Source organism: Numenius arquata, chromosome 10 (genome assembly GCF_964106895.1).
Source record: "Numenius arquata chromosome 10, bNumArq3.hap1.1, whole genome shotgun sequence".
NCBI classification, from domain to species: domain Eukaryota; kingdom Metazoa; phylum Chordata; class Aves; order Charadriiformes; family Scolopacidae; genus Numenius; species Numenius arquata.
In genome coordinates this window covers 51,182,019-51,205,059 of record NC_133585.1, presented here as the reverse complement: position 1 = coordinate 51,205,059, position 23,041 = coordinate 51,182,019, and the positions used below count along the sequence as shown (strand labels likewise).

At 43.9% G+C, this 23,041-nt stretch overlaps 2 protein-coding genes across 3 annotated transcripts in view; one reads left to right on the top strand and one right to left on the bottom strand.

Annotated features, from left to right (window-relative positions):
- Nucleotides 1-10,739, top strand: part of SNX25 (sorting nexin 25) — a 67,451-nt gene extending 56,712 nt beyond the window's left edge. For both annotated transcript variants that reach the window (XM_074154528.1, XM_074154527.1), the window contains 5 exons: nucleotides 4,705-4,822; nucleotides 6,097-6,163; nucleotides 7,377-7,558; nucleotides 9,115-9,215; nucleotides 9,698-10,739. In XM_074154528.1, coding sequence (XP_074010629.1) covers nucleotides 4,705-4,822; nucleotides 6,097-6,163; nucleotides 7,377-7,558; nucleotides 9,115-9,215; nucleotides 9,698-9,772 — 543 coding nt within the window. In that variant the 3' untranslated portion in view covers nucleotides 9,773-10,739. The remainder of the gene's footprint in view (nucleotides 1-4,704; nucleotides 4,823-6,096; nucleotides 6,164-7,376; nucleotides 7,559-9,114; nucleotides 9,216-9,697) is intronic.
- Nucleotides 10,740-11,814: 1,075 nt separating this feature from the next.
- Nucleotides 11,815-21,164, bottom strand: LRP2BP (LRP2 binding protein). The gene is made up of 8 exons (XM_074154855.1): nucleotides 21,101-21,164; nucleotides 19,753-19,868; nucleotides 19,503-19,616; nucleotides 18,403-18,545; nucleotides 18,221-18,326; nucleotides 17,237-17,460; nucleotides 13,621-13,786; nucleotides 11,815-11,946 (listed from the first exon to the last, which is right to left on the bottom strand). Exons 1-8 carry the CDS (start codon nucleotides 21,162-21,164, stop codon nucleotides 11,881-11,883), a joined length of 999 nt encoding a protein of 332 aa, XP_074010956.1. The 3' UTR covers nucleotides 11,815-11,880.
- Nucleotides 21,165-23,041: the final 1,877 nt, after the last annotated feature.

The window sequence follows — 23,041 nt, the reverse complement described above, 5'->3', positions numbered from 1 at the left end:
TCTCTCTTCGGAAGCTTCTCTTGGCAGGGAACAGCTGTGTGTCCTTAATTTCTGGACAACGTCTGAAGCAAAGCTAGTTTTGACAAAGGATTTTGGCAAATGGTACAGGCTCCCTGAGGGAATCTGCAAATACAGGCGGTTGGAGAATTTGATACTAAGCCATAAAAAAACACTGTCTTTCAAAATGCAGCAAAGAATAGATTAGTGACTAAAATAGCTCATTGACTAGAACTGACCATGGTTCCACGGCTCTGTGTTCTGTGTGGTTCGTGTTGCAGATATGCAGCCTCCAAGGAGCTGTTTCTATTCCCTTTTTTAGTTAATACATTATATGAAATAATTCTTTTCTTGCACGCCGTAGTTGTCTGCAGTGATTTGGCTTCTGCAGGATGAATGGACGTTGGGGAACTCGTACAGTTCTAGCCTGTTAATAGGCAAAAAGGTGGTCTTGCATCTCTGAGGAAGAAGAAAATCCTATATATTTTCATTTGTAAAAAATGCACTCTATTTGCACCTAGATGCTGAATGCCTATGTCTCATTTCAGAGTAATAAATGTAAAGAAAGTTTGAGAAACTAATTTTACACTTCAGTAGTGCAGTTCTGAAAACAAAAGTGACTGTTAGGTAGAAGTAGCTTAAGCACAGAAGCGTGAAGCTATTTATATTTTGGTATTTAATTGGAAAACATCCTCAAGAAAAAAGGCAGATCACACGTATATTATATTACGTGAGTGTGTAGGAGGAGATAGTTAGGATATATGGGAGAAGGAAAGGGAGTTTGTAATGAGAGTGCGTGAGAGAGGAGAGAGAACAAAGAAATGAAGCAGAAATGAAGCAACTGGTACTGAAAAAACAGGAATGAAGTCGAGCGAAAAATGCGCAGAGAATATGGCAGCAGAGGAGCTGGAACACAACTTCTTAGTTTAAATTTAATATTATTTCTTACTTGTTACTTGTGGGATTAGGAACTTAATTTTGGCTAGACTGTGTTTTTCCAGGCAGTGTGCAAATGCAGCAAAGACCATCCTGCATCACATCCACCTTCCCTCCCCTCCTTCCCTAAGCTTAAACATCAGATGAGACAACAGAATACAGGTGGAGGGGGTATAGGAAACTTACACCCTGTGAATCAGTATGGCAAACGCTTGTCCTAGTTTAAAAATAACGATAAAACGGAGGGAGGGGAATTGTGAGGTGGTCTGGGATCAGCTCTAATTTTTCGTGGACACCCTTTTCTTTCAGTGTGAGCTTTAGAGCTTTGTGAGCTTTTAGATCAGCTCTGTCTTGCCACAGGTGATAGCATTTTGGATAATTCACTAAAGCAGTTAAACTAGGCTTAAATCGTTTGGTACAAGGTCATCAATGAAGTTAGTTGTGTTAAATCACGCTTTACAAAGCTGTTGGATTTGTGGTCTCCTTGTAACTAAGAATTTCTGGTTTAGGTTGTATTTTGGACTTTGTAGAAGACAATGCTCTCATACAGTGCTCTCTCTTTTACGTCTCATCTCACACTTTTCAAATACGTGTTAGAAGAACAATATTACCTCTTGAGTGCTGTTTTCAAGATGAGATACTGCAGCAATTTCAGATCTATTTTATATACAGCTCCTTGGACAGGGACAGCTTTGGAACATATTTCTTAGCTCTCAAGACCAAAACCGAATCAGAGGAAAAAACACAGTTGATATCATCTAGAGGAAGGGGTTTTAGGTTTATGAAGTGTTAATGGATAGAAAACGCACTGTCGTGTAAGAATTTACATTTCTCATTGCATTTTCTAAATGATAAGGGATTGACTGAACAGCAGAAAAATAGAGCAGGGACCTCGGAGAGATCATCGGGTTTGTCCTCGTGCTCCAAGCAGACTTGATTCTACCGGCAAAATTCTTGCTGCGTGTTGGTCTAACGTGTTTTTAAACCTCTGGTAACTGATGTTCTCCAGCCGAGCAAGGCAGCCTGTCCCGGTTCTCAGCTGTCTTCACGGTTAGGAATCTTTTCTTACTGTCTGACCGAAATCTCCCTCCTTTAGCCAGCCTAGCTCTGCTCCTCTCTGCAGCAAACGTCATCTCGGTTATCAGGAGTTACTACTTTCCTATTGTCTCTTAGTCTTTTATTTCTTAGACAGAGAAGCCCCAATTTCTCCTAGGTTTTGTTAGGTTATGTTTTACTTCCTCCTTATGGTTTTGCTCTGGTCTTACCCGATTATCTGTATTTTTCTTGGAAATGTAGTGATTAAAATTTGAAACACGATGGTCCCGCTAGGTTTTCCTATTCCCATGTATGAAAAGAATTTTTATATCTCTATGTGTATACATGTCATCCAAACAGTGTTCCTGCTTAAACATCATGGTATTGCACTTGCCTCTTCCACAGCAGTATGGCCCTGGGATTTTTTTACTGTAATATTACCGATATCAATTGTTTTGTTTCCTGCATTTACACAGTGAGTTATTGCCACTCTGCATCTGCCTTTATGAAACCCTGTGGGCTCAGCTCCAAACTCAGTAAGCTCACCTGCAAATTCAGTAAGCTTATTTTCTGTTCTGTTGCCCATGTGCTTAATGAAAATGTGGAATGATGTCTACTATGAAATATTAAACAAAACATAATTTCTCAAATAATTAAACTAACAAAGGGCCAAGAAGCCTATTAAGCAGAGGAGGGTAGTGAGCGAGACTGGAGTTTGCTCTAGACTGTGTCCCTGGGGAAAGCTCTGTTCATCGCCAGTGAATTTGTGCGCTTGTGTGGTAAGATGGGTAAACGGGAGAAACCATTTGTGGTTTCCTTGTGCGGCTTTTTTTGCCAGTATGGTTTGGCTTTTTGTTCTCTGCCCTCGGTCACAGCTCAGCCTACTGTTGGCAGAAAGCTTTAAAAGCTGGGGACTCCTCAAGCTGTGGAAGTCAATAAACAGGGGAGTCTACGCGGATGTTTATCATGTGCTTCAGTGGGATTTTTTCTTTTGTTTTCCTGATTATGAGGAGAGAAGCGGCAGCTTGAGCAGTGCTAGAGAAAATGCCAAATGTGACACAGGAAGTGCAGGGTACAGGATATCTAAGTGTTGGAATATGCAACACTGGAGTTATTTATTTATAGACTACTATGTAGTGCCTGGAGAAGATTCTCAGGGACTGGAAACGTACCTGAAGTCAATCACAGAATCACATGGGGTTGGAAGGGACCTCTGGAGATCTAGTCCAACCCCTCTGCCAAAGCAGGTCCACCCAGAGCAGGTTGCACAGGAACGTGTCCGTGCAGGTTTTGAACGTCTCCAGAGAAGGAGACTCCACCACCTCCCTGGGCAGCCTGTTCCAGGGCTCTGCCACTCAGTGATGGGCTTTAGGTGGGATTTGGAGGGGGTGAGGAAGGAGTAAGACAAACTGATGTACAGCTGAGAGACTGTAAGATACTCTCTGTATAGCAGAGTTCAAATGACAGGCAAGGGATGACCAAAAGAATAATAAGGCCAAGAAGGACACCAAAATAATGCAAGAGAAACAGAGCCATGAAGCAGGTTTTCTAGACTAGATCATGAGAGGGGGAAAAAAACCCCAACAGTATTAGATGATGGAATGATAAGGAAGAAAAGAAGGCAAAGGAAGAGATGACTGTTTTCTTTGAAAATCAGGACTGAAGAAAGAAAATTTGTCTGCACACCATTCTGACCATTCCTGAACTGGATTCTGGGTTGTTGCACCAGCCTCAGTGGGGGTCAGGCCTGCCTCACTGCGGCTCTACTCTAAGCACTGGCGGGCAGGGGGAGATGCCAGGGAAGCAAAGGGATGTGGTGGCTGCCATGAGTAGTGGTAGGTGGTGTAATCCTGGTGCTGAAGATATTCATGATGCTGAGAAACAACATGCTGTCAGCTCTTCATTCTTGAATAATAGCACTGCCAAAACTGCAGTGGTCCATAGAATGGTTGGTTTGGAAGGGCCCTTAAAGACCATCTAGTTCCAACCCCCTGCCCTGGGCAGGGACACCTCCCACCAGACCAGGCTGCTCAAAGGCCCATCCAGCCTGGCCTTGAACCCCTCCAGGGATGGGGCAGCCACAGCTTCCCTGGGCAACCTGGGCCAGTGTCTTGGAGTGAAGAGACGGCACTGTCTGCTTTCCAGGGGAGCCAGCTGCCTGCTTCTCCGTATGCAATAACTAGATTCTCCCCCTTTCTTTCTAGCTGCTTCTGTTGCAAACAGCTCCAGCTGGTTGGCTCCCCATCCTGGATGTCCTTCATGGGTGTTGTGTCAGAGAAGGCTTTGCAATCACAGACGTCCCTGAGTGCCATCTCCTCTTTACGCTTCTCCCTTGCTTCCTGGCTGTACCTGGCTCCCACATCACCTCCTTTCCCTTACCCAGCTCGTGTTGGCAGGGCAATATAGGCAGCCAACCCCACAAATCTGGGCAGATCCACCCAACATTGAGGTGCTTACTGGGGCAAGGCTGCAGGCGGAAGATCTGGCAGTGGCGATGACTCCAGCAGTGCAGCGTGTCCTCATTGCTCATTTCCACTGGGAAGTGTAATCCCTTTTCAAGATCCCTGGTGAGGTTTCTATTTGCCAGGCCCTGCCAGCAGCAGAGTTGGTGGCTCTAATGACCTTTCTCACGATGGCCGGCTCTGCTCCTTCCCCAGGGCATGGCAGTGACTGAATCCATTCTGGAAGAAGGGTGGGGAGCGGCAGCACCTACCCATGTTGTATCTCTCTTCCTAGGAAGAAACGGAAGAGGACAGTGACCTGTCGGACTACGGAGAGGAGGTGGACGGGAAAAGGGACTCTCTTGCTGAACCATGTTTCATGCTGATTGGAGAGATCTTTGAGCTGCGAGGAAGTAAGATGTGAACCTGCTTATTTGCTAGTGGGATCTGTTGGCCGAGAAATCTGGGACGCTTTGTAATTTGGATTTTTCTGCTGGTTCAAGAAGTGGAAAATGTTCTTGCAACCTATGTAGCCAGTTTGTTTGGAACAGAGCTGTTCTTCAGTAGTTCTAACTTTGGTGCTTTTGTTCAAAAGTGAAATTCTAATATAAAATGGCAGTAAAAATATAACTGGTAAAGGAGAGCATCTGCACTCAATATTCTGAAGTTTTTTGTTTAAAAAAATATCTGGAAAATCCAGAGAAGTACAAAAGCATGTTTTCTGTATGTAGGCTGCGTGTTAGAATGTATATGAATCATGAGGAAGGAAAAATGGCTTTATTACAGAACACGTCACTGACAAAGCAACATAATTTTAATGTCCTTTTTAAGTATATGACGTCTGCATTTTATTTCTACAGTTTGGATAGTGGAGAAGATGCTAGAATTGTGGCATCTTTCAGTACCAGATATTTTTTTTTTTTCCTACTTTACGTAACTAAATTAATGGTAATAAAGAAAACTAGTTTTGTTTCTATTTGAATGTGCAGCCACACTTGAAGCCCTATAAAATTATTTACAGGGTAACTATTACAAAATGCAGCACCTTCCAAAAATGGCAGGTGCATCTTCCAAATATAGACTTTCTCCTGCTGATGGAGAACAGGATGGAAGAAAGATTAACCAGTAATTGCGAGGAAGCACTCCCATTTCTTTCCTTTATTTGGAATGAAAAGCAACTGCTTGGTTTATTTGAGTTGAAAGTGTTTTCAGAATTGTAACGATGCTGCTGCGTGTACAACGTTACACTTGTAGGTATAAAAGGGGTGTGAATTTTTAAGGGGTTTTCTTTTTTTCTAGTAGAAAAGGGGGTTTGGGTAGTTGTATGGCTCGATAAACTTGAAATATTCCTAAACATAAAAGTTTACAGTATAAACTATAAGTGCATATTACAGGTATGCTTATATAATCTGCAAGAATTAAAAACCGTACAGCAATCAGTACAGGGAAAGCAGCAAGAAAAATGAGACTGATGTACAATTAGTGAAATCTTATAATAACAGGTAGTTATAGGTTATAGGTAGTTACACAGCTATAGGTAAAAGTAAGTAATAACCTTATAATAGCTGTAGGGGTGGGGTGGTTTTTGGGTGGGGGTGACAGGGGGGAAGATTTTGAACGTGATCACGCGTTCCTTAATGATATTAACCTCTTGGTCTTTATTTTCTGTCACTTTTCATTGTTCTAGTGTTCAAGTGGGTCAGAAAAACGTTAATTGCACTAGTACAAGTCACTTTTGGAAGAACTATCAACAAGTAAGTAGCTGTTACCTTAACTGAACCTGCATCATTGTTCTATGAAAAAAAAAAAGGCTGAGAGCTGAATTGATAAAAATAAATAATAATAATAATCTGGACATTGTGTTGTCCATGATAATCTGCATTTGTTTTCCACAGCTCAGTTTACAAATACATTATGTTGACTAGAGAAGACACAGATATGTAAATTATCTTTTTCCTTATTTTTTCCCCTACAGAGGGCGTTGCTTTTGGATTAACACAATAGTTTGTGGGATTTCATTTATATATACATAAATAACAAAAATGACTTGTTATCTTCTTTTTTCTGAACATCCGGGCTCTGAATGGCTTTTATTAGTTTGTGCTTTATCTTACAGTCCCATGAAGGTTTTTGACAGCTCTGAAACTAGGTTTCTGTTTTCAGGAATTTCTTTCAAATCATAGAGTGGCTTGGGTGTGAAGGGACCTTAAAGATCATCAAGTTCCAATGCCCCTGTTATGGGTGGGGACACCTCCCACCAGACCAGGTTGCTCAAAGCCCCATCCAGCCTGGCCTTGAACCCCTCCAGGGATGGGGCAGCCACAGCTCCTCTGGGCAACCTGTTCCAGGGTCTCACCATCCTGACAGGAAAGAATTTCGTCCTAATATCTCATCTAAATCTCCCCTTTTTCAGTTTAAAAAGTTCCTCCTTGTCCTATCGCTCCAGTCCCTGATCAAGAGTCCCTCCCCATCTCTCCTGGAGCCCCTTTAGGGACTGGAAGGGGCTCTAAGGTCTCCCTGGAGCCTTCTCTTCTCCAGGCTGAACCCCCCCCAACTCTCTCAGCCTGTCCTCACAGCAGATGGGCTCCAGCCCTTGGAGCATCTTCATGGTCCTCCTCTGGACTCGCTCCAACAGGTCCATGTCCTTCTGGCGTTGGGTGTCCCAAAGCTGGAGGCAGCACTGCAGGGGGTCTCCCCAGAGCGGAGCAGAGGGGCAGAATCACCTCCAGTTTTAGTGTAGCGCTTGTAGTTTGTAATACGTGTTTGTGGGTGCGGTATCTGGAGTGACCTAGATCCTAGAGCACCCAGAGCTGAAGGCAACTTGTGATGCTGGTGGAACCAGCTCAGATAAATTGGGATAATTACATGAAAACGAGCATCGCTTCCACTGCTTTCAGGAGTGAAAAGAATAAATCTGCATAAAACGTGAAAGACCAGCTCTGATGTGCTCCCTTCTGCATTTTACAGGCAAATCCGCGACACTGTACACTGGATGTTCAGTGAGGCAATGCTTGTTTACTACATCGGTGTGTTTCGAGATGCTTTTTGGCCAAATGGGAAGTTAGCACCGCCCCCGAGAGCCAAGAGCGATGAACAAAAGCAGGAGACGAAACAGAGAGCACAGCAAAAACTACTTGAAAACATTCCAGGTGAGATCACCGTCATTCTGCTCCCATCGTGGATTTAATAACTAGTCAGGAAACTGGTTAATCAAATGCTGTTGGTTGCGTTTGAGATTGGTTTTGCCTGTAGAGTTGTAAATGATGGTTATTTGCATAAATTAGGATAATTTTGGCCTTACTCTTTGCCTCTCCTGTCAAGGAGGTGAAGGGCACGGATTTGAGTATTACTGGTGGATGCAAAACCCTGTATCCCTCTTATGTCCGTTTGTGATATTCATCGAGGAATTAAGTGAGGTCAAGACTCTCTTTTGGTTCTCTGAGAGCAAATTCCAGCTGGTTCTGCTGCCTGGAGCCACCTGACAAATAGGGAGAGCGGCACCACCCCCATTATTTCGTCCTCTTATATTTCAAAATTGAAGAGGGAGCTCTCCCCCCACCGCCAGTGTGGTGTGGTGCTGCCGGTTCCTGATACGAGGTCTTGTGGCACGGAATGTTAGAGGGACCTGCGGCCTGGACAGAAGATTGAACCCCTAGATTGAGAGGGGTTTCCAGGAGGGTTTCCAGGATGTTCCTTTGCCTGTCCTCCCCTCCCCGCTTCCCCTTCAGCAGGCACGTTTCTGGGGCGCCCTCCTGAGATGCTCCATCCAGCCCCACTCACGGGACAGGGAACATAATTCCGGAGGTCACATAAACCCAAAGGCACCGACTGGGAAGAACCAAAATTTATTCCCTTTAGCCCTTGGAAACGCACTTAAACATCGCTGGAAATCATCTTATCTCCCCTCCATCTGAATAGAATGGACTTCAAGGAGCTATTTTATGGCTTCACTGAGATACCTCATGTACCCCCTTGCATTTAATCACTTTTACTGCAAAACCAGCAGCAGGTACGCCTGCAAAATATTTGTCATTTGATGCGTAAACAAACAACCCTGCGCTTACTCTCTCTGTTCTGTACTCACCTGCTTACCTACAATAAATACCCTGCCGGTGCTGGTCTGGGGCTTTGTTCGTTTCCGAGTTAGGAGAGATGTGCCAGGACGGAGCCGAACGCATCTGAAGTTAACGATGAAACATCGGACCCCTATTTATTCTCTTAATTTAATCCAAAATGTAAATAACTGACTTGGAATTCTCTTATCTGATTACTGGCGAGAAGTTATTTTCTGTGAAGATTGAGAGGCGATTAAAGTGCTAAATCTGTTATAACTGTTGGAGGAATTCCATTTTTATGGCTGAAGGGGCATTTAAGTGAATGGTTCAATAATGTATTAGACTTCACTCTGCGAGGTGAACTACTGAAAAGATACTCTATATATCATGCTAAAACACCTAAAATGTTGTAATTGTGATGCGTAGGCTGGTTTTTAACTTGGGTAACTTGAGAAATAAGGGTGTCTTTTTCAAGCTGTGACCTGAGTTCCCTGTGTGTTTTTAAAAGATTGGTGCGAGGGCTGTATTTTGGAACCCAGGGCTGTGAGGTGCGGTGCTTTTGTTTCTCCTTGTGTATTTATGGGCAGAAGGTGCGGCCGTTTTGCCCAGAGTAAATAAACCAGTATAAGCTGAATTCGCGTTTGTTGCAGATACTCTGCAGAGTCTTGTTGGACAGCAAAACGCCCGTCACGGTGTAGTGAAAGTGTTCAACGCGCTGCAAGAGAGAAAGGCAAACAAGCATCTGCTCTACGTGAGTAACCAGAAAAGCAGCCTTTTCACTTTATGGTCCCGTGAATTGCTGAGCTCCGCTCGCTCCATCTCAAAGCCTTGGGAGGGGGTGTTTTTGCGGAGATTTATGTTGGACTGGTGTTCGGTATGCAAGGAACCTTTTTTGTTATTAAAATAAGTCAGAAAAAATGTAATTGGTTCTATCCTTTGACTAATTTTGAATAGCAAAAAGCCGCTTAACTCCAAAACCAGCAACACCTTTGTCTAAAAGAGATCCTCTGCCACATCCAACTCGCTGCCCGAGGCGCAAACTAATTTCTTCATATAACTGAGAAGTAAACATACCTTGGAGAATCCTGGGGAAGGAGAGCTCCGGGACGGGCTCAGCGTTAGGACATGGCAGCCCTCTGAAGGTCCCACTGCTCTGCTGTTGGTTGGGACAAAAAGGAGATAGAAATCCTCCTGTGGCGCCTGCGCTCACCTGAACTCTCTTCTGTTTTCCAGGTTTTGCTGGAACTGCTGCTAACGGAACTGTGTCCCGAGCTGAGAGCTCATTTAGAGCAGCTTAACGCCACTTAGGTTTGAATCTGCACAATTTGGACCACTAGAGAAATGTCTATGTCCGATAATAGACATGAAACTTATTTCCTCTTTTCCATAGAGGGCTGAGGACTATGATTATTTTTAGCGTTTTTCTTTCCTCCTGAGGTTTTTTTTTTTTTTTTCGTGAAGTAAACAGACTTGAAAAGATCTGATGCTGTAGTAGGGTAGACAAAACAATGCTGTATAGTTGCCAATTTTTATTTAAATTGTTCTATTTGACTACTCTTCTGTTTCAAATATAGATTGAAAAATAAATGTTCATATAAGCTGAAAGAAACCGGAAAATATTTTAAACATTTATGAAAAGAAATTTTGCTTATAGTGGTAACCTAATGAATGTTGTACAGTTCTAATCTCCTCGCTGAGGATTCGAGCATTCCTTTTATTTTTTTTTTTCCTCTCTTGTGTATTGAAAAAGCCTTGTCGTGCAATACTACGTGTAAAGCTATCGTGACAATTTTATCGATTTTTGTTTTTACCAAAGATCTCCCGTCGTTCGAAGCATTTGTAAGCAATAAATAACAAAACCCGATTGCGGTACTTGCTAACGAGGCTGTACTGACACCTGATGAGTGAGTCTGGCAAGCGCTGGTTTCGTTAAGGAATAGTTACGTTACCTTTGACAAAAGTCTGTGTCGAAAATCTGTATTGTAAACTGGTATGTCCTAACAGAATGCCTGTGTTTAAATGTTAGCTCAGAGATTAGTGCTTATGAACTGCTTCTATGAATGATTAAGTAGACATTTAATTAAACCATTCTAATAACTTCCCTGATATTACTCAGGGCTGTTTTATTCAAATACCCCAATTTCAAACAACCTTCAAATCTTTCCCTTATTTTATACAAGGAAAGAAAAACTATGTCTTTGGTGGTTTTTTTTTAATTTATGTAAAAATATGTAAAATATGGTCTTAATGCACATCTAAATAATTAAACATCATCAAAAATCCCTAGGTGACACTCATTACTTTCTTTTAATTCCAGTGCAGTTGTGCTCTCGGAAAAACTGCTTGCGGTTAGGACCAGCTAGTAGTTTAAGGCACACAAAATCAGTTTGCTGTATTTAAATCAGCGGTTTCAGTAACATGCAGCCGCCTGCTCTCAAGAGTTCCAAAGAAGTCTTCAAGTCACGGCACAGTCCTAAGAAGGAAGCCAAATTCTGCACATAGAAGGTGTTACAAGTAAATAGGTATTTAGAAGTGTGCGAGTTGGCCAGAGCAATCAGTAACATTTACTAGTGCTTGATCAAAGTATCTTTTGATGAAAGATTCAGCACGCCGCCGCTCAGGCACACGTACCCCCAGCAAAAAGGCTTTCAGCTCTTTCTAATGCAGAGGCAGCGTAAAATGCAATACAAATAAGTATTGAGGAGAACTGGACTGGTACGAACGACACGTATATTATATTGAATGTTTCCATACTAATTGTCCTTTTTTCTCCACAGTTCTGTAAGCAGTAGCTTCTGGTCTCAGAAGCTGACATGGTTTGCACTGTAAAGCTTAGTGTCACGCAGGCCAACTCCCAACTCTGAATCTCTGCAGGCCAAGAGTAAAATGTGTTAAGACACGTAAGTAGATCCAGATGCGTTAGAAAAGCAGGTGAAAGAAAGTGTACAGGCCACTAGAAAGGTAAGATCTGAAAATGGTTGTGACCTGAGAATGGGTTGCGTGTGAAAACTAGACGTGGTTGGGTTCAAGCTTCTCAGAATATTAAAGTTTAATGTTTAAATACTAAAGCTGCAAAAAAGGAAACAACCATTTTTACTTGGTTTTGGCTTGATCCATGTGCCGTATAACATGGAGAAAACACAGGACATCTGTCCCAGTAAAATGTCCTTAATAAACCGTAAGTCTTCAATGCCATGTTAAAAAGTCTGCCTTTGCCTCATCTCGGTTAAAGGAAGACTGTGAGCTTTTTGCTTTCTCTTTTTTAGGTAAAAAAGAACCATTAAATTGCTTTAAGTAATAACTTATAGAAAGTTGAAAAGCATGCAGTAAGTGATGAACAGTCTGTAATTCCTGGAAATTAAAGCTGGTTTATTGTAGGAAATATATTTATCTATCAGTCACGGTTAAAGGAAATGCTAAATTCTCCCAAGATTAGCTGCCAGTTCCAGGTCAGAAGCGACACCGGGATCCAGAAGGCATGCCTTTGAAAACAAAAGAATAGGGAGGTCTCCTTCTTAGCTGAAACAAAATTGCATCTTGTCAATATAACATTTTGTTGGTATTATCTGAGATAATCAACTCGTTAAAATATTAAAGAGTTAATTTATTCAGCTTTAAATCCCTGTTTCTGGTGCCACGGAAGAAAAACACACTTTGTAAAAGGAGCGTGCTGGACGGTAGTGTTAGGCTTGGTGGTGTTTTGTGTTCTGTTTGTTGGTGTGGCGTGTGCTGGCAGCGCAGTCAGAGACATAAATCTGCTCACAGACCGCATCGCTCTCATTCATGCCTCTCGTAGAATCATAGCGTGGTTTGAGTTGGAAGGCACCTTAAAGATCATCGAGATCCAACCCCCTGCCGTTGGCAGGGACCATCACCTACGTCAGTGCCCTCTGGGATGCCCGTCTGCTCTTCCTCACCGCTCTCAGAACTGACTGGGTCTAAGAACGGTAGGCCGAAAACCCAGAGGAGCAGTTAATTATGATTTTAATTCTAAGTGGGTATAATTGTACAGTTAATGGGAGAATTATTTTCCAGGTCCAGTAGAAACTGAACACCGCCCCACAACTCTTGTCTTTTACTTGTTCTAAAGTTTCTCCTTCAGGGAGCTGCCGTGTTTATTTTCTGTCCCTTCTCTTTTGTTGTGGATGTAGAGGTGCCCGGCACCAGTCAATAGAAATCATCTTTTATACAAAGAACCGAGTGAGGTTCCTAAATCAGTCTCCATCTACTGGTGGATGAGGCTGGTGAATGAGGAGTGAAAGCTGTAATTTCCTTTCAGCTATGGTGGTTACACCAGACCTTCCTCTACTAGGCCTCTGGTATCAGTGGCTTCCCTGAGCAAGGAGCCAGAAAAATTGCTATTTGATAATTCATCCTTTCCATAAGTCTGCATCAAAGTATTCTATCTGCAGAAACAAACGGTCTCTGCGGGCACAGGAATCACAGAGTCTCTCTGAGGCACACATCCAGCCTCGCTACGCTCCCTTCAGTTGGCATAATCCTCTTGCCTCGACTGTACTTTTAGGCATCGCTGATATTAATTAGCGGGTTCATCTTCTAGAAGCCATTATTGATCTTTTTCCTCAAGCAATAAATCTTATTCCAACTTTAGAACTTTCAAAAAATGGGATCTGTTTTTTCCCCCCTGTGTATCAGTAACAGCAGATCCTCAGCTATGGCTAAAAATGTAAACATAAAAATAAGCGTGACAACCAGTTGTGCCCGATTTAAATGTCGTTAATGAAGGCTGTAATTGTTAGAGAATTTAAAGTAGAGGAAAAATTATGGTTTTTCAGTTTGAGACAAAGACAGAAAATGGGTTGGGGATAAAATTATTCACATTGTTTAGCTAATTGATCTTGCACGTTACCAAGCTCTTTGCTCTGGTGATTATCACAGGTTTTTTTAATGTTTGGCAGAATGCATCATTTCATTAAGCCAGTGGGCAGACTGTGTGCTTTCAGGACTATTTTTAGTAGTTTTTAATAAACTTTTATCGCTCTTCATTTTCTTCCACAGGTATTTTTTTTTTTTTTTCCCTACATCAATAATGTTGTGTCTTTAACCAAACAGTGAGTTTAAAGACTCAAACCCAAGGTCTCACTCGATTTCACGAGCTATAAAGTAGTCTGTAAGATACGACTTGCCCGACTTACCTTAGAATAGTATTTGTTGGCAGCGGCTGGATCTTGCTGGAGGCCCCGGCCGAGCTGGAGGCACCTGCCCAAGTAGAAGGCGGCCATAGCGACCCCCTTGGCTACGTACGCGGGAAGACAGTCCGTTACCTTCGCTACCACATCGATGTCGTCGTTCTCGGTAATCCTGGTGGGGAATTCACAGCCTTAGGTGAGAGAATGCCGTTTCAAGCAATAATTTCAGCTGACTGCATATCACCCGACGGTCCCTTCTTTCCATTTGCTTCATTATCCAAAATAAGCTGGAATTTGCATGCATTGAGCCGCCTGGTGAGGATTCTTCTACTCAGTGTCTGACTTGAAGTTAGTCTTATTTGAATATTGTGATATTAAATAGCAAACTAATATAGAATCATAGAATCATCCAGGTTGGAAGAGACCCTTGGGATCATCGAGTCCAACCATCTACCCTACTCTACAGAGTTCTCCCCTATATCATATCCCCCAACACCACATCTCAACGTCTCTTAAACACATCCGGGGATGGTGACTCAACCCCCTCCCTGGGCAGCCTGTTCCAATGCCCGACCACTCTTTCTGTGAAAAATTCTCTCCTAAGTTCAGTCTAAACCTACCCTGTTGGAGCTTGAAGCCGTTCCCTCTCGTTCTGTCATTAATTACCTGTGAGAAGAGACCAGCACCAACCTCTCTACAGTGTCCTTTCAAGTAGTTGTAGAGAGCGATGAGGTCTCCCCTCAGCCTCCTCTTCCTCATACTAAACAGTCCCAGCTCCTTCAACCGCTCTTCATAGGATTTGTTTTCCAGGCCCTTCACCAGCTTCGTTGCCCTCCTCTGCACCCGCTCCAGCACCTCGACATCTCTCTTGGATTGAGGTGCCCAAAACTGGGCACAATACTCCAGGTGTGGCCTCACCAGTGCTGTATGTAGCCTTTGCAGTCGCTTTCACTATAGTTATACTAGTTATAAAAAGCAACATATTTTACGCTATTTTTTCCTATTAAAATATTTAATGAAAATTAATATATATGTGGAAGAAAAGCAAAACTCCTATTTCATGTAACTGAGAACCTCATCTAGTGGGAGGTGTCCCTGCCCACAGCAGGGGGTTGGAACTGGATGGTCTTTAAAGGGTCAACCCAAACCATTCCAGATTCTATGAATCCAGAATTCCGAGATCTTACGATGGTACTGGCAAATCGCAGAAATGTGAAGATCTCGGAGGTACGTGAGAGCCTGAGGCTGTGAAACCCACTTACGGTGACTGCTTACCACTGTTTCAGCTCAATTATTTTCTTTCTTCTGCGTGCATCTCTCTGCTCGCTCTCACCTTATTTTCAGCACGTTGTTTTTTACTAAGAATCGTTTCAAGAATCAGAGGAGCAAAGCGAACGTTGTTTTAACTGCCAGACTAATTACCTGGTGTTGTTGCTATAATATTAGGTACAACATTTTCTAAGTGGAAATAGATTTATATTTTTTTTTTTTTGTAACTGTTGTCTTAAAACAGAAACCCTCAAGCCCCACATCCTTTCCAGATACCAAACGGTAATTATATGCTGCTTCACACGTCATTTTAGCTATTTGTTGTGTCAAATAGTCACAGACTTGACAGAAAAAAGAAAAGTGCGAGTCATTTCAGTTTAGAGCTACCCCTTACAAATGAAGTGGTTATGACAGATTGTTCTGAGGTGACGCTCTGCCAGTCGCTGCCTGCTCCATCACTTCAGTGTGTTGAGAGCAACGTTCTCCCACCGCATTTGGTCCCATTAACAGACTCAGTAGCGCAAAGCAAAAAAAAAAAAAATCCAAAGGCTTATTAGCAAGAACATTCAAATATAATAACAGTAACTATTGCCTCTTTTCTCTTTCCTGATATATAGCATTTTTGCCTTCCTTTCCAAAAGATACCCAATAGGATGCTGATGCATATAACACCCAGGCAAGTCAGGCAAGAATTCCAGTTCAGCACAGTTGAATTCAAGAACGTCCTGTAGCAAGGGGTAAGTAGAACTGTCGAGTACCAGTAGCTAATCCAGACTCCAAATATTAATCAGGGTTGTACTGTACATAATCATATAATGTTTGTATATAACGTGACAAACAAAAGGCAGAGACAAACCCTAGCAGAAAATCTCACGATGCTTGATGCAACATGAGATTTTTGCCTCAAGGCCAACTGCAATCCCAGTTAAGTGGAGCTGTTTCGAGTCTGCCGGCAGTGTCTTTGGGTTCAGAAGTTGTCATTTCTGGCTGCAGGATATTGCGGGATGGGATTTCATTGCTATTTTCTGCAATCACAGTTGCAGCTGATGAAGTGCACTGTGCAGTGACTGGAGGGGATGCATTCCAGGTGGGACAAGCCAGACCAGACTGAATAGCTCGTGGTCTGCTTATGGTGCAAGAGAAAGAAAAGCAGCAGTTTGGAGAGAAAACCATCCTTTTCAGCAATAGCAAGCAGCATTCACCACTCAACTGTGAATTACCAGAGGTGCCGCTGCCCAGTGGTATATACAGGCTGCAGCTGTACGGGCAGCAGCAGCTTCACAAACACACCACAAAAACCTGGAATGCTGTTGTGTGCAGCTGGTGTAAGCAGTCCGTTAGTCTGTCTGCAGCTTATTTTCAACAAATTAATAATTTGATTGACAGACTGAACTTTTAACGTACACTGGCCAGCTCTGGAGGTTTGTCACAGAAATGTATCATAGAGTCATAGAATGGTTTGGGTTGGAAGGGACCTTAAAAGTCCCATCTAGTTCCAACCCCCTGCCATGGGCAGGGACACCTCCCACCAGACCAGGTTGCTCAAAGCCCCATCCAGCCTGGCCTTGGACACCCTCAGGGGTGGGGCAGCCACAGCTTCTCTGGGCAACCTGGGCCAGGGTCTCACCACCCTCACGGTAAAGAATTTCTTCCTAAGATCTAACCTAAATCTCCTCTCTTTCAGTTGAAAACCTTTACCCCTTGTCCTATTGCTCCACTCCCTGATCAAGAGTCCCTCCCCATCTCTCCTGTAGAGAGTAAAACGTGCTGTGGAACTGGCACTGACGTTGCTTTTCTCCTCTGTGACTAGTTCAAAATACAGAAACTAGACAGGGACGGGCTGTGTTTAACACCGCAGCCTGTACCAGAAATTGCTATTTCTGCGATACACAAACCGCTCCAGGGTACGGAGCAGCACGTCCCACAGCGACTGCCTCAGACCAGCACCTCTACACCAGCAGGTGGTCGCCAGAAACCGCTTTGGGTGCAGGTGCTTCTCTGGTGGTCCAGGGGTACAAACACCAATGTGGTCTGCGTCCCCATCAGCAGCCACTGATGGAAAGCTAAAGGACAATAACACGAGTGTGGGCGTCTACTTGGGATTCTAGTCGGAGGCTGTTCTGCTTCACAGGCTCAGAAGGAAAAGTTCAGCTGTACTGAATAATTGAGAACCTTATAGTATTAATTTTGCCTGTGGTTTGCTGTTCCCTCCTCAAAGATGAGGTCTTGGAATTCATTATCTCAAATGTCTCTTGAGTTTGAGAGAGAAGAGCACGAATTTAATCATTTTAATCCGAGGTACGTGGTCTTCCGTGAGGAACCATTATAAAAAATAAAGCAAAATTAACTTCACCTTTTGGCTAATGCAGCAGCTGTTGAGTAAAATTTTCTTTTGTAATAATATTCCACGAGATGGCCTTGAGCATAGACGTTGCCACATTCTGCTGCTCCTCTCAAACACTCCAAAGCAGCTTTCGTGTTTTGACGTATACCTTGTCCGTAGAGGTACATAACACCCAGTGCTCCCTGTGATTCCAGGCTCCCGTTGCCACACGCTTCTGAATGCCAGAAAAAGGCCTAAACGAGAGGCACAAAGTTGGAATATAAGTTCACTTCAGCTGCTTTTCTCGCATGCTGTTTCCATAAAAGCTTTTAGGTCAACCGTCCTGCAAGAAGTGCTTAGACATAAAAGAAAGCGGGTTGTAGAGAGGCGGGGGTTGGAGGTGATAGGACAAGAGGAAATGGCCTCAAGTTGCACCAGGAGAGGTTCAGATTGGAGATTAGGAAAAATTTTTACACTGGAAGGGTTATTAAGCCTTGGAATGGGCTGCCCAGGGAAGTGGTGGAGTTACCATCCCTGGAGGTATTTAAAAGATGGGTTGACATAGTGCTTAGAGACATGGTTTAGTGATGGGTTTTATCAGAGTTAGGTTGATGGTTGGACTAGATGATCTTAAAGGTCCCTTCCAACCTAGACAACTCTATGATTCTATGAAAGCAGGATCCTTGTAAGGCTTTTAAACCTGCTTCATTTACTGTCAGAGCTGTCAGTCGGTGACACCTGCTTGATTTCTGGAGGTGACCAAAGCTGATAAAACTTAAATCCATTCTATCCTTCTCCCTGATACTCCCACTTAAAAAGAAAATAATCTTGGGTAGCATCGATTGAGTCAAAATGAGGGATTCTGGCCGTCGGTTCATACGGGTTTAAATGGATGATAATGCCTAGCACTACTTAAAATGCACCCTTCAGAGTCCAATACAGCACTGAACTCCTTCTGTGAAATTCAGAATTAATTGGGACTCATGAAACTCGAAAGGTACAAGTGGGCTTTACCTTCTTCAGATCTTTTAGACCTGACACAGAATAAAGCATTCCTAAAGTGCTCTGGGCCTTCACGCTTGCTTTTGGGTTCCCGTGGTCTGCAGCAAGAAGCCACAACCTAAGAAAATGGGGACAAAGAAAGTTTAAGTGACAGCATCTTACGTTTGTAAAGGCAAATCGCTGAGTGCTGTTACCTTTCAGCTTCTTCAGTTGAGCGCTTGACTCCACATCCTTCGTAATACGCTCTGCCGAGGTTGTAGGCAGCTGCAAACTTCAAGTGTCTTGCTTTCGGGGAATCGGATTCTAGTATTTTCTTCATGTATTCCACCCCCTTTTCCTAAAACGGAGAGATTTTAATTACTACGTTCAAGACTGTGAAGAGGATGAAATAAAGAACCTCAGAGTCCACTCACTTCTGCAAGACAGGTAATTTTTTTCCATTTTGAAGAAAGGCTGAGACACGCTGGTTGGGCAGTGTGGAGAACAGGTCACACCAAAGCAGAGCTGGTCTTTGGTTATTAGACAGTCCCTAGATTTTTTAATGTGGAACATCTCCTTATAAATGTTCATCTGATAGTATATCACTCTTTTTCATTGATAAAAAATTTCCTCAAAAATATTCTTGTGCTTACGTAAATGAACATCACATCCTAAACTTACAGAACCACAGAATCATAGAACGGTTTACGTTGGAAGGGACCTTAAAGGTCACCCAGTTCCAACCCCCCTGCCCTGGGCAGGGACACCTCCCACCAGACCAGGTTGCTCAAAGCCCCATCCAGCCTGGCCTTGAACCCCTCCAGGGATGGGGCAGCCACAGCTTCTCTGGGCAACCTGGGCCAGGGTCTCACCACCCTCACAGCAAAGAATTTCTTTCTAGTATCTAACTTTGTGCAACAGATGTTTTACACTTTGAAATATAGCTGTTTGATATCCATTTTTATACATTTTATTTACATTTATATACATTGCTTATTAAAAGTAACAGATTATTAGCCATGTTTAAACATAGCTTCCACATGAAGTACAACCAAACCCTTAGAAGTTATATTTTAAAATACTAATTAGTGTAGTTTTCAGATAAATCTATTTCATTATAGCTATTTTTGAGAACTTCTTCAGCCCACAACCCTGTCTCTTGAATGAGGGTTGTAAACATCCGTACTTCATAAAACTAATTTTAAATCAGAGACCTGTTTATTTTAAACTAAATACTCAAGCTTGCAAAGAAGTTCTTAGTAATTATTGGCTGATATTAAAAGAAAAGTAAGAATTGTAGAGCCAGATTACTCACAGGGTCATCTTTAGTGCCCAGTCCGTCGTAGTGCATTACCCCGAGCTGATACATGGCTTGGAAATCTGTATCCTTGATTTTTTCAAATTGTATTAATGCTTCTTCGTACAACCCCTGGGAAAGACGGAGTCGGCAATGAGGTACACACAACAGCTTCGCTCTCCAGTGTGTACTCTCTTAAACCTTTCCCTGACACGCTACCGAAAATTGTCAGCTTTATAATATTTACTTAAAAGAAGGAAAGCACAACCTCTTCGTAGTACAGTTGTCCTTTCAGAAGATGTGCCAGGGGATCTCCACCTGCCGTTCTCTTTGCCAGCAGCTCCTCTGCTCTTTCAAATAAAGCAGCGCGGCTGCAGTTCTCTGCTTAAAAACAGACAGATATTTGGTTTTCTTCCCAAAACAGATGGAACAGCATCAATAAGCACGTGAAAGGGCTGAAGCTGGTGGTCTCCCCTTTTTATTACGTTTTTAAAAAGACTATGATGAAAGAGAGGGGTATTAGAAAAAAAAAAGGAAAAGTTTGTTTTACAGCAAAGTAATCTGCTGGTTGATGAGGGGCGAGCAATGGACATTGTCTGCCTGGGTTTCTCCGAGGCTTTCAAGAAGTTCCCCAGTTCCTAGAGAAACTGGTGCGTTATGGTCTAGGCGAGTGGTCTGTGCGGTGGGTGGGGAACTGGCTGACAGGACAGACCCAGAGGGTGGTGGTCAGTAGCTCCATTCCAAACTGGCAACCTGTCACACGTAGGGTCCCCCAGGGATGGATACTGGGCCAATGCTGTTTAATACCTTCACAAGTGATCTGGATGATGGGATCAAGTGTATCCTGATGAGGTTTGCTGATGACACCAAACTGAGTGGGGACATGGTCACTTGGGAAGGGAAATCCATCCTGCAGGAAGACCTGGAGAGGCTGAAGAGTGGGCTCACAAGAACCTCATGAAGTTCAACAAGGACAAGCCTCAGGTCTTGCACCTGGGGAAACAGAACCCAGGAGTGCAGCATGGGCTGGGATTGACCTAGATGGGGAGCAGCTCCGTGGAAAGGGACGTGGGGGTCCTGGCGGACAACAAGCTCAGTGTGAGTGAAGAGTGTGCTGCTGCGGCAAAGAAAGCCAACAGAACACTGGGTTGCATCTACAAGGGCATCACCAGCAGAGACAAAGAAGTCATTACCCCACTCTGTTCGGCGCTGGTCAGGCCATACCTGGGATCCTGTGCTCAGTTTTGGTCCCCATTATACAAGAAAGATGTGGAGAGGCTGGAGAGGGTCCAGAGAAGGGCCACCAAGATGATCCAAGGACTGGGCAGTCTGTGTGTGAGGAAAGGCTGAGAGAACTGGGTTTGTTCAGCCTTGAGAAAAGAAGACTTAGAGGAGACCTTATCACCATGTTCCTGTATCTCAAGGGTGGCTACAGAGAAGATGAAGACTCCCTTTTTACAAGGAGTTTCTTGGGAAAGACAAGGGGTGATGGGTACAAGTTACTCCTGGGGAGATTCCAAGTGGACACGAGAGGAAAATTTTTCGCAACAAGAACAATCAGCCCTTGGAATCATCTCCCCAGCGAAGTGGTGGATTCCCCAACACTGGACTTCTACCTGGTGCCTCAGGGGCGGGCTGGGTGCTGCAGGCCTGGGGCTGGTGCTCGCTGCGCAGCTTCATCCTGCCCTGGTGGCCAGTGGCCTGGAGGTGGCTGGTGGCAGTTGTTGACAGTTGTCAGTTGCTGGTTGTTCGTTGTCCCCCCTTGCTGTCCTGGAGCCCCCAGCACTGCTCTATAAGGGTCCTTGGGGTCCTTGGACAAGGCAGAAGGAGGAAGATAGGGAATGTAATGGTGTTTTGGTCCATTTTCCGAAGGAAAGGAGAGCGATGGTGTCGTGCGGGCCAGGGGTCTGTAGAAGTAACACTTCCAGCTGTTTTCCAGTGCCCAAAACTGTGAAAATAGGTGACGGGATGGGACAGGCTGCACTTTGGGCACCCACCGGGTCTTCCCACTACCTGCCGGTCCTGCGGCAAATTAAAGGCAGAAGCCCAAAACGTGCTGCAGAAAGTGATTATGGGCAAAAATGACAGAAACCCTGAATGCAGTTCAGTTGGAAGGGCACTAGGCCCTGAAACGTCAGTCTAGAAAACGGGGCTTTGGTACTTCTAGTGATCAGAAACTGTTTGTTGTAACGTGGTTTGTTTTCCCCATATAGATACCACAAAAGCGAGAAGGATAAATCGAGGGAAAATGCTGCTTGAAGCCGATTTCTCCCAAAACGTAAGGGATTGTTCCTACTCCTGTTGCGAGCTTCTGGCTGCCTCTCGTGTAAAAAGGGGTATAACGCCAAAGTGCTGCGAGGGTGCTTCTAAAATAATCTTTAAAATAATCTGCATTCCCATATTATTTTTTTCAAATGATAATCATCCATTTTTGGCAGTGCAACCTGTTCCTATAGCAACAGGGACAGAGGAAACAGTCGGAAGAGGAGAGTAAAGCCTGTGGGCTCCGCATGGTGTTTTCCAACGGTCCCGACTGACTGCTGTTAAGCGCCACAAAACTCCCCACACTCACCCTTACTGGCTTTGTGTAGACGATACGGCCGTAAGGAGCCTCCAGGAAAAGAAAGCCTTTGTTTAAAGCATCGACGGACGGCGTGATTTCGGAGGCAGAGCGGAGAGGGGCTGGGCCACACAAAACACAGCCGGGTCCTTGCCCCTGGGTTTACAACCAGTTCCTCAGAGGAGTGTTTGGTAATTACGCAGGGGTGTTTCTTTCCCTAGGAAAGGAGAGGTGAAAAGCGTCAGTAACGGAAATAATTGTGCTGAATGGATACGTTGCCTATTTACCTGGGTTTCTGCACCTTTAAAAACGGTACGGTGTACGTTCATATTCCACTACTTAAATAATTTATATTTGCTTTCCCCAAGGAGAAGCAGGAGGTAATTGTCATAATTTTTGTGTGTTTATCTCGGAACTCTGTGTACCCTAAAGGAACACTCTTGGGCTTCTCTTCCCATAACTCTGTTTTCAAAACTGTGAAATTTTATTCTCTTTTTTAAACACATGACTTTTGGCTTCCTTTTTTCTTTTTTTTTTTTGTTTTAAATTAAGGGAGTATGAGTGACGTGCATAACAAACACGTAGGTGTCTGACACAGAAACAAAATACTACAGTGCTAAAGGAAACAGAATCGTATACCTCGGGCGGTGGGTTAAGACGCTCGTCACTTCTCTTCTGGCTTTTAATTGTGAAGCGTGATTAGTGGCAATTGAATCCGCTGACAAATTGGGTGTTATACCAGGGGAAGGACAGGCGGTGGCTGTTAAAACATCACCTGGGCAAAGACCCTGCCCTTGCAAAACAAACGTACACAGTTGTTTCTGACAACTGGAAGCGGCGAGTGCCGGGGAATGAGGTTTCCCTGTGTAGGGGGCGTTTGGGCTCTGCCACCCCTGCCTGCCCCCACCATGGGGACACGGGGTGCTGCAGCCCTGCGGGGGGAAGGTGGGATCCGCCATGAGCCGTCACTGTCACCGTGGCCAAAACAGACTCCAGG

What these genes read in the sequence shown, in the direction of transcription:
- LRP2BP (XM_074154855.1), bottom strand. Translation starts at nt 21,164, where the DNA reads ATGAAGCTGCGCAGCGAGCACCAGCCCCAGGCCTGCAGCACCCAGCCC. An exon ending in GACAACTGTACTACGAAGAG is followed by an intron (nt 19,617 to 19,752) that starts GTTGTGCTTTCC and finishes CGTCTTTCCCAG; the next exon opens with GGGTTGTACGAAGAAGCATT. An exon ending in TGGGCACTAAAGATGACCCT is followed by an intron (nt 18,546 to 19,502) that starts GTGAGTAATCTG and finishes TCTCCGTTTTAG; the next exon opens with GAAAAGGGGGTGGAATACAT.